At 41.0% G+C, this 11,728-nt stretch overlaps 1 protein-coding gene across 1 annotated transcript in view; it reads right to left on the bottom strand.

The window, feature by feature from the left end:
• The window catches only part of micu1 (mitochondrial calcium uptake 1), a 51,645-nt gene that overhangs the window by 22,299 nt on the left and 17,618 nt on the right, over positions 1–11,728 (bottom strand). The window contains exon 5 of the mRNA XM_022685196.2: positions 8,745–8,788. Within this exon, the coding sequence (XP_022540917.2) occupies positions 8,745–8,788 (44 nt within the window). The remainder of the gene's footprint in view (positions 1–8,744; positions 8,789–11,728) is intronic.

The following is an 11,728-nucleotide window of genomic DNA, read 5'->3' as shown; positions in this document are numbered from 1 at the left end:
TATTATTTTCAATTTAAGACCATAATAAGAAATTATATAATTATATAATAGCATAACAAAGCATGTATACCCTCTCTTAAAGGCATTTAAACATTTTAATAAAAAATTGGTTTGTGAAATATATATATTTTCCTTGCCTACTGCAGTCACTGCACTCTGTGTGTATGGAGTCACAGCTATTGAACCACTGACAGAAAGCACAGATAAAAAAATATTAACAAATTATCAAATATTACTAAGGACATGTTCATTTACTGTACGATAAATCCATTACTGATAAAAAATCAACTACATTAAATGACTTTCTGAATGAGGTCTTTAGCTCACGTTCACTGATGGTGCTCTGAGGGCTAAATGGTAGGACCAAGTTGACGAGGGCTTATCAAAAAACAATATTGAAGAATTGTATGTATTAGTGTGTATTAGTAAAAACTATGCACTGGCATGGCATCATTTCTCCTTTTTTTAACATCACTGAGGTCTAATTATCTCACTTCACTAACTGTTGCAGCTCTAACGGGAAGTATAATGTAAAACAACGCATGACACCACACTTCTGCTGCATGCTGGGTGCACTGTGCTCATGCTTTTTAACGTCCACCTAAAGCCCAGTGAGGAAAGAGGACGCAGTGAGTTTCCCGGGTCCAGGGTGAACTGTGGTGCCACAGGGCGCAGACCCAGCTTTCAACAAGCTGAGGCTATCCAGCGGCCTGTCACGGGCATTCAGCCGGGCATGCACTCGCACAGAGAGAGAGAGAGACAGTACACCACTAAAGCACGGGCAGAGAGAGAGAGAGACAGACAGACGGAAAAAGAGAGACAGACAGACAGACAGATATAGAGAGTTCAGAGTTGTCTCAAGGTCAGCAAGTGAAATTCTCTGGCCTGGGGCACCCACACACACCTGTTTACATCTTAAACTGTGTGGGTGTGGGTGTACAGTGAGAGTGTGTGTTACAGTGGGTAAGAGTGTGTGTGTGTGTGTGTGTGTGGCTGTAGACTTGAACACCAACGTACAGTCCAAAGCCGCTGACTGATCACTAAGCTGAGCTTCTGACCATGTTGAATTATTTATACCAGCACATGCACTCTCACTCACACACACTGTGTACAAAGGACACACACACACACACACAAAGGGGAGAGTCTGTGTGTTTAATAATTCAATGGGGACGGCCAGCTGCTGGCCTCCTGCTACATTGTGCTCTGCAACAAGCCTGAGCGCACATGTGTAAGCTAACCCTCAAGTGTGTGTGTGTGTGTGTGTTTATTGTGTAATATAAAATGGAGCTCTATTAAAAGTGTTTGTTTTAATAGAGCTCAGATTCTGCCTCTTTTCAAACTGCTGCTGATGCTGTAGCACTGCCGAGTAGCATCACAGTGCTAACGCTCGGAGGAAAGTGCAGCGACTCGGTTCTGATACATCGGCTCACAGACGCAGCCTTGTGCTGATCCACATCACCCTAGGAGTGATGATCGGAAAGAGCGCCATCTACTGTACCTACCCAGAGAGAGCAAGGCTAATTGTGCTCTCTCAGGGCTCCGGCAGCTGATGGCAAGCTGCATGAACAGAGATTTACACTACTTCTTATCTTGCCTGCATAGATCTTTAGGTCTTTCTTTTACACTCTCTCACTCCCTCATTCTCTTTCTGTCTCTTTCTTTCACAATCACTGTCTCACACTCACTCGCTCACACTCGTTCAGTCACTCGCTCACACTCATTCGCTCACTCACTCGCTTACGCTCACTGACTCTTTCCGTCACACTTACTCGCTAACGCACAGTCTCACAGTCTCTTTCTCACACTCTTTTACACTCACTGTCTCACACCTACACACCTACTCTCTCACACTCACTTTCGAAAAAAGATGCACAGTCAGTAACTTCACTATTCTCCTCTCTTTTTTTTTTGCTGAGTCCTAAATTCCACTAAGGCTGCGCTGTGCTCGCCAGTGTGGAAGCTGAGGTGTGTTTTATTACAGATCTACTGATTCTTAATGAAATTTATACACTTTTAATGCAGTGTTTGGCCGGGATCCTGTGTGGCACCAAGCGTTGGCGGCTCAGGTTAAACGCTTATTCAGGCGCAGAGAGAGAGACCCTGACAACTCTGAGAAGAACGAGAGAGAGAGAGAAGAGAGAGTGAGAAGAAGAAGAAGAAGAAGAAGAAGAAGAAGAAGAAGAAGAAAAAGAAGGAGAAGTACAGCAATTTTTTTTTGTGCACCGACGCTCAAGTCGCACACACAAACACACTCATACTTACTCACACACACACACCCCCCACCCCCTCCCCCCCCGTGCACACGCCCATGCAGCTCAGCATTGCCCCATACCTGCCAGAAGTCCTGCACAGAGGGAGGGGCATAAGGGAGCGGGTGGGAAAAGGAGGGGGCCAACAGGAAGGATGGAGAATGGAGGGATGAGAGGATGGAGAGACAAGGAGGAGAGAGAATGGAGGGGTTTATTTTGGTTATGTGGATGGAGAGAGAGAAAGAGAGACAGAGAGACAGATATGCAAGAGCACAAGATAATACAACAGGACAACAGCAAAACATTGCAACATCACGTTAATACACAACCGTGAGAATGCTCAGACTGAGAGCGCGAGAGGAAAAGAGAGAGAGAGATTCACAACAGATAGAAGTCTACAATGGGGCAATGGTGTGTGCGTGTGTGTTAACCCTTAGAAGACTACTCTTTTAATTCTTCTGCCTGACTTTGTATTGAATGACTTATTAAAACGATTTAAATTTAATTAGTCCACTTGTAACGTAGTAACGAATGACTCCTAACACTATAAAAAACACATTTTTGTTAAAACTAACAGTAATTAGTAATTAATAGTTAATAGTAACTAGTAATTTATCTAACAAAAACCTATTTATGCCGATAACGGTCACTGTTTAAACTCTGGCTTGTTAAAAAACAGCAACAGGTAATTCCTTACAGCTCTGGGTTATCAAAGACAGGGTTGTTGGTTTAATACTCAGGTTTGGTTAGCTACAGCTGTTGGGCCTTTAACCCTTACCGCTCCCCGGCTACTAATGTATATGTGCATCTGTGGCCATACACAGACAGAGTTTAAGGTGTAGGTTGAATACCATCTGGGCCCAGCACAAGAATAGTTAATACAGTTAATACCACTAATACGGTTATTATGGTTTATATGGTTTATATGTTTTTTTTATGGTTAAGATGGGTTATATGACGGTTAATACATTTAAAACGGTTAATATGGTTAATGTGTTTAATAGGCTTTATATGGTTAATATGGTTCATTTAATGGTTGATATGGTTAATACATTTAATACAGTTATTACGGTTTAGCTGGTTCATATGTTTAATAAAGGTGTATACTGTTTAAATAGTATATAGTCGGCAATTAAGTTGGGCAAACAGAAGCAGAAAGGAAAAAATAAATAAATAAACACATTGGACCGTCAGGGTCACAGTCCAATACACTACTGCTGCCCTGGCTAGTGAATTGGGGCATGCCACTTTAAGAAAGGGGACAGACACTTTAAGAAAATACACTGTGTTTGAGAAAGCTTCCTTCAACCAAACCCAGTTCAACCAGTAAGAACGCAGAAGGAGCAGAAGGAACTAATCTATAAAGGTACAGAACAGGTTCTTCAGATGCTGCCTCAGTGTTCTTTGGCAGTGTGGCAGAGGAGGCTAATTTTCAACAGCTGATTATTATATTACTATGATTAATATATTATATTATTATTTTTTTATGATTCATTTGTATTTTTCATCTATAATTCTTCATATATTATTGTCCCTATACAAAAATCAATCCAACTGGTTGCATTACATATGTACAATTATAAATAAAACTTATAAATTATTTAATTTAACCTCATTTCAGAACGATTTAGTGAGGTATGGAGAAGAAATAATACATATATAAATATGAAAAATACATATGAAAAGAGCTTCTGAAGCTTCTAAGGGTTAGAAAGACAGATCACAGAGCACAGGTGATAATACACTTACATGTTAATACAGGTACACACTGGAGGTACACATACACTGCATTTTCACACGGCTGTAAGGATTACTACAGGGTTCAACATACTTTGGCTGGTATGCATCTCATACACACACAAACACCCCAAACAATACACACATACCCCAAACAATACACACACACACACACACATTAATGTGATGTTCACTCCCAGCCCTGCTCAGACCTGCAGAGCGGTAAAAAGCTGTTAAGTTGGAGATGAAAATGTTAAAAACAAGGTCACAACACCACAACTAATACAGCAAATTCATTACAGCTCCCCCATTCTCCACGCGAGAGAGAGAGAGAGAGAGAGAGAGAGAGAGAGAGAGAGAGAGAAAATAGATTCAGCAGTCAGAAGGCCTGAGAGAACAAAAACAAACCAGGTGCAAAGAGAGACAGAGGGACATAAAGACAGACGGATGGAGGGATGAAGATGAAAGTGAGGAAGCTCCACATCTGAATTCAAGTAACAGGTGTGAACATTTAGTGATGGAGGAGAGGAAAATATAAGAAAAGGAAATAAAAATAGCATAGCATACAAAAGAAAGAGAGAAAGAGTCAGAAAGAGTGTGACAAATGGAGAGAAAAAAATGAGAACGAGAGAGAGAGAGAGAGAGAGAGAGAGAGAGAGAGAGAGAGAGACTGAATGCAAAAACTGTGTAAGATGGAAATTTGGGAGGGAAATATCCTGAGCAGACAGAATGCAGATACACAAGCATTTGCCTGAGTGGAGAATAAGGTCATAAATCCCAGCTCCCCCCAGAGACTTCAGTGTGTGTGTGTGTGTGTGTGTGTGTGTCCAATACCACCACACCGGTTTCTCCTGTTTAAAACAATCCCCACATGCTGAATAATGATCTTGTGGTGCTGTGTGTTAAATATTATTTAATGTATTTGTATTTTGCACACATTAAATAGTAAGATCAAGGTCAAAGTGGAAGAAAGTACAATAAAAGATTAACAGAGCTCTCCTCATCGTGAGTCATTCCTATAGGAAACCCTGTGGAGGGACCTTCCTCTCACCTGATGAAGAGGAGAAAAACAGCACAGCATCTCCCACATTTCACCCTCTCATGTTTCACATCATCAAACAATCAGTCGGAGAAACTTACGCCAGGAAATGAGTACTGCACCAAATATTTGGCAACCAAGTAATTGAAAGGACTGAATAAGAAAAAGGTAGAAAAATCATTCTCTTCATTCTATTTATTGTATAAAATGAAAATGGAATAAGTAATTAAAATGTGAAAAATGGGTTCGGTATTCAGCTTTTGGTCAAAAGCTTCATTTTACAAACTATTCATATAAGAGTTTAAATCACATTTCATCAGTGAGGTCAAATATGATTTTAGAATTTTATTCGACCTCTAGTTTGAGTTTCTGGTCCCTCCCCATTCAAAGGGATTAAAGCTTCACCTTTTGCTACTGGAAATAAATGCCCAGCACAAATGTGTCACAAAAATCAAAAATGGAAAGAATTCACCATGTGAACACACTTTCTTATTAGGGCTTTTGCCTTAAACACAAACAGCAATAAGTGCATGTTTAGAAAAAAAACTAACATAAAAAAACAGAATCAGACATTTAAAATATTATAACAACATGCCTGTATGTATGATTTCTGCCTGGTAATGTGAACGTAGTGTAGATTTAACTGGGTTGAGAAGATCAGTCTGGAGAAAGCTAAAGGCATTTTAGTTCTACTGTACAGCCTAATTCACAAAAACACACACTAATCACACCCATTATTATTATGATTATTATTATTATTACCGGTAATAATAATCCATGAGCATTCTCAAATGTCTTGCAAAAGTCTGCTTTTAGCAAGTCAGCAGAGTAAACAATGCAATGCAAACTTTAACCCCAGCAATACAACAAGAACAGAAGATTAGGTTAACCATAAAGCTAAAATTTGCCTTCCAGCCCTGATTTATGGGTTCTTTCTCACAAGCTAATCAGTGGGTGGGTGGCTCAGGCAGGCCCGATACTGCCCGGCAGTGAGTCCACTGTTCAAGGTCTACTTAATAAAGTGCCACTCCATCTCCACTTGTGTCTACACCGCCTGCCTCCCACAGCTAATGTCCCTGATGGCTGAAGAGAAGGAAAAGAGGGCAAAGCCCTGCATTAGTCTTCTTTCTGTGGGCAGAGAGGAGTGAAGGAAACAGAGGAAAACTGGTGGCTGTGCTGCAAGAGAATAACTCTTAACCTAAAACATGTTCCAATAGACAATGACATGAAGGGAACGCAGACAGAAGGACAGAAATTGTAGAATTAGTAAAGACCCAATGACATAACAGGCACGGAAAACTTAAATGCTGAACCCAGAAAGGGCTGGACCTGAAATTCATATTAAAAATAAAAGCAAAACATTTTTGTGAATTTTACAATAACTCTCTGGCTCCGAGTGGTCCAACAGGTTAAGCGCTGCCACTATGATCAGGAGATTGCTGGTTCGAATCCTGTTCCTGCAGCTTACCATCAACTGCCGGAGCCCTGAGAGAGCACAATTGGCCTTGCTCTTTCTGGGTGGGCAGATCAGACTCTCTCCGGAGTGCTTTTATTGTTTTTACACTATATTCTATTAATTATTTTTTTAAGTACATTTATTTGGTCTCTATGATAAGACATGTGTTTTGATGTCAATGCATTTTAGTATCTTATGGTAAGAGAAAGAGAAACCCAAGGACGCTTTACAATTTACATGTTTTACACACAAGCACATTACACATCAACACTCATCCACAAACCGGTGAGAAGTGGCAGCCAATAGCGCACAGCATACTCTCAACCGGAAACGATCGTGCACCTGGAGAACTGCATCGGGCACTACAGCATTAAATGCCTGATTAAAGAGCCTGTTGTATTGCTGTTTTACTTACTCGGTTTTAAGCCCTGATATACAGAATAATTGGTAGTGACTGGTTAGCAGTGCCGACATTTGACGGTTGGCGTATGATATTTCTGAAACTTAATCACACTAATTAGAAACACAAAACGCATTGTGTAGAATCAAAGTGCTTTTGGGAGGCACTGTACCAAAGCCAACAATGACAGAAGTGTGCGTGACAGAGCTTGAAAAGGCGTTATCTACACGCCCCCTCATTTGGTCTCTGGCTGGTGGTGGTTGGTTTAGTAATAATGCTTCTCTAAACCACCCATTCAATGCTTCTCTCTGTGTGTTTACATTCTAAAACCTAGAGACAGACCTATCAGGTTTTATGCGTCCAGTACCAATCTCTGTGTTTGTGTTATCAGTCGACTGCTGACAGAGATTGAGGGCAGAGCCAGATGGTGCACATTCCACATTTCCAGGCAAACTTGGTAATGCATCGTCAAGCAAGGCTTCTGTAATGTTCTGAATCATCTTTTAAGATTAAAGGCACTTTAAAGTTTGGATTTAAACACATTCAAAAGTAAATTGAACTGCTTAAAAGAGCTGTTTTTTAAGGCTAATCACTTTGTTGGTTGTTGAACGTTTTCTACTGTTTTGTTTGTTAGCACTACTCTGTTGGCTGTAAAACAAGATCTACTTGAGAGGGGTATCTGGTTAGCAGTGTTATAAATCTTTGCTCTGCTTCCTCTACAGAAATAGAAATATCTGCTTTTGTATTAGATACAGTATTAAGAAAAAAAATGCAAAGTGTAGACCAATGCTAGCTTTGATGAGCGTCGGCAGCACTGAACAAGCTCCTTAGTTCTATCTACTTCCTTTTGTGACTAAAAAAGACTTATGCAGAGCTGCTGTATTTTTTAACAGCCGAATATGATCTAAACATTTCTCATGATTACCTAATTAGAGAAATATCTACTGATCTTTGACTGCATATTGCGACTTAAAAAATATCCAATACCAAAACACAAACGACTGATTTTCTTTATCTGTGCTAAAAATCATGGCTTGCACGTTGATCGTCGGCATGCAGCCACCAATTAGAGGTACAGTACTTTATCTTTTCCACAGACTTCAGTACTCCCTGTCACTCACGCAGTGTAGAGCTTGTCTGATAAGTTCTTGCTGTAAGAGTTTTCAATCTATTTTATAGCTCTTTTTTTTTATCAATTCATTATTGCAAGATAACTTTGTTCCTTTCACCGCAGCGTCAATAGATTTGTTCTCCAAAAAAACGATACTGACTGCAGAGAAACAAATAAAAGTAGCTCTACAGAAAGACTAGGAGTTGGATCCAGGATTTAAAACAGACAAGGTTTGGCAAGAGAACAGTGCAGAACATTGATTTGCTCTAAAGAGCAAAGTGAAAACCTGTGGCTGAAATAGTGACACAAAGCACTCTGGACTAAAGAGAGTCTAAACACCACTTTGTTCAGCTCAACACTGACACTTCCAATAGATCAGCACCTGAAAAACACTCCACAGAGAATGCTTAAGTAATAGAAGAGAGGGTGAGAAAAAGGGGAAAAAAGGAAAATACGCTTCTGTCTCCAATTTGTCTTTTGCAGGAGAACTTTCAGGGTTAAAAGCAATCGTGGTGATGTTGTGAACAAAGCCAACAGGTGAAGTGAGAGGAAGGTGCCTCGTGGGATCCAAGGCCCGAGACAGCTTCTGAAGGGAGAGAATGGTGGGGTGTCGGAGGAGGCGGGTGTTATAAGGAGCTGCTATTGAAAGGCTCGTCTTCTGGCGTCATCCTGCCGGCCTGTTCGCACAATAGCTAGGTAACCTCTCTGTTTCCACTCATTCGCCCACATACACAACACCCACTGCTTACCTTCCCATCATAGCGCTTCACCGCAAACTGATCCAGCCCGAGGTCTGAGAACGACAGAAGAGAGAGAGAGAGAAGAATAGAGAGAAGGTTAATTCATCTGAAGCGACATGCATCTCAGTTAGCCCACACACACACAAACACACACACACATGCTTTATCCCTCGATCTCAGGAGTAAAACATTTTCATCTAAAAGCTGCAACAATAACTCTGGCAATTACAGACATGTTCCTTTGATTAATATTTGCCATTACCAAGCCATTTCCATTCCCCTCCGCTTCCAAACAAATGCCAGCACTGTTATGTTATGTTTCGACTCCTTCATTAATCATAAGCAAAGTTGGAGAGCTGTGACCACTGAGAATAAACAGGGTGAATTAGGGGTAGGAAGTGTTCTGGAATAAAACGAAATTTATATTTTTTACTTTTCAGCAGTGGATAGATGGGTGATACCATTTAAGTCAGGTTGCTGTGACAGCCACTCCAGAATCTTCCAGGACTTCTTCTCAAACCAAGCCTCTGAGATACTGTTGGAATCCCAACAATGTCTAATGGTGCCTAAGCTTTAGCCTCTCCAGAAGGCGAGAGGTTTTCTCTCCTAGGACTTTCTGATTCTTGACTGAACTCATCTTGCCCTCCACACTGCAGCTTTCCAGTAGCAGAGGAAAGTTCACCACCGTGCTTCACTATAGGCAGGGTGTTCTTTTTAGCGTACGCTTCATTCTTTCTCCTGCAGATGAACTGCTGATACATAGGACAGAAAGTTTCAGTGTTGTTTTAACCCTACAGAGAACAGAACGCCAAACATATGTGGCTTATTTCTATGGTTTTATGTATTTTGGACCTGACCTTTCTTGAGCTTTAGATTCCTATAGATGTACAGGAATCTGGCGGCAGCAGGTGATATCCGGAGATATTAACTGATCCAGTGGGCGTGGCTCTGGTGAGGGTTGACCGGTGAGGGGTGGAGCCAGGGTGGTTCTACACAGGTTTTCTTATTGTGACGTCACAATAAGGGAGAAGCCAAATGGCACATAAAAGCAAATGATTCCTGACACCAATTTTTTTTTATCAGCAGATTCACAGATAATAAATGGATGGATTGTTTTGATCGTTGAGATGTTCATAGTCTTTTTTTTCATAAGCACAGAAAAATCTAAGTGCAAATACAAAAGCACACAAAAAGTGAGTTTTGCATAATGTGTTCCCTATAAAAAGGCATTTTGTGTTGAATCAGGAAAAAACACACTTGCTAGAGGTGTTGAGCTATTTAAAATGTTCTTGTTTTATTGGTTTATTTACGGCAGAAAAAAACCTAATTTGCAAGAGAGTTTAAACAAATTTTGATTTAAACTGTAGTAATGTCTGAGTAATCACCTAGAACACCACAGAAACCACTTTTGTTATATAACTCTTAGTAAGTAATTTACTACTATTAAATCTGGATTTCTGATCACAAAAGTTGTAATTATGTCTAATATTTTACTATATTCAAAGTATTCAGCATATGTGAAACTAGCAATTTCATAGCGACACCCAAACAACTACCCAATATATTTAGATCACATTAACCACCCTAGTATTACACAGCATCTGCTTAAGCAATGCAATCCCTTAGTATTACATTCAGGGAATGCAGCTCAATTTTCTTTTACAATACTTTCACACAAAATCTTTCCAGGATAAAGCTGGGGAAATACTGCATTTATAAATCTGAGTTCACATCACTCAACCCTAAGAGCATCATAGAAACTGTTCTAGACTGGCATGGAAGCCTCAGAAATAAGTGGTGCTTATTCTGAGAGCTGCAGCAGCTGACTGGGATCCAGTAGATCCTCTAGGAAAGCTGAACATCCACAGCCGTAACAGGAAAAACGCTGCAATCGATGGAATTCTGTGCTAAACGGGATGAATTATGGAGCAGAGTTTCTGGCAGCTGGATGAATAATGAATTGTATGTGGGGTTTTTTTGCTTTTTATCACTATTACTCCTTTTTCCTCCTTTTCTCTTTTCCCTGTCCGGAATCTCAGTGATGGTTCCTCTGGTGCTTTTTTATTTTTTTAATTTTATATACATTTTTTCCCATTTTCTCCCCAATTTACACGGCCAATTACACAACACACTCATTACGACTGCCTCTATCACTAGTAATGCCCCAACACACCAGGAGGGTGAAGACTAATACATGTGAAGCCAGCCACCGCTTCTTTTCGAGCTGCTGCTGATGCAGCATTGACGAGCAGCCAGCGCGCTTCGAGGAATAAGCAGCGACTCAGTTCTGATACATTAGCTCACAGACGCCCTGTGCTGCGAACATCATCCTAGGAGTGATGTGGGGAGAGAACGCCATCTACCCACCCGGAGGGAGCAGGGCCAATTTTGCTCCCTCTGAGCGCCGGCAGCTTGATGGCAAAGCTGCATGAGCGGGGGTTCGAAACCTGCGACCTCCCGCTTATATCCTCTGGTGCTTTTTGATTACATCCCTTCCCTGCTTTCTTGGGTGCAAAGGTTTAAAAGCTTCACATTCGTCGCCTAGTGGTAGAACTAAAATCTTCACTGTTATTCTGAAACGTATAATCCTGGAAAAGTAGCGTAAGGAAATCAGGAAACCCTTCTGTGACTGGGTGTGAGCAGTACTGTAGCACATCACTGTTTGCTGCTGTTATGCGCTTTGTGCCAGACGAATATCGACCACCGGAATCTCCTCAGCGACATTCTGCTTACACCCTCACGCTTTGCTTTTAATTAAACAGAGGACAGTTCAGACAGAATCCCAATAGAAAAAGCACATCAATAGATCCGGGCTATTGAGGGACTGAATGCACTGATACCTGTTTTCCGCCTATCTGCATCAACCTCCATAAATTAAGCTGTTCATTTTATGCGGGGGCATCACCGGGGCATCCGGTCCCGAGAGCCGTCCTTACAATTTGCACCATCAAAAGCTCACAAAGTGAACAGAGAGCGGTTTCATCAGTTATTCA

Source organism: Astyanax mexicanus, chromosome 7 (assembly GCF_023375975.1).
Source record: "Astyanax mexicanus isolate ESR-SI-001 chromosome 7, AstMex3_surface, whole genome shotgun sequence".
In the NCBI taxonomy this organism is placed as follows: domain Eukaryota; kingdom Metazoa; phylum Chordata; class Actinopteri; order Characiformes; family Acestrorhamphidae; genus Astyanax; species Astyanax mexicanus.
This window is presented reverse-complemented; position numbering and strand designations above follow the sequence as displayed.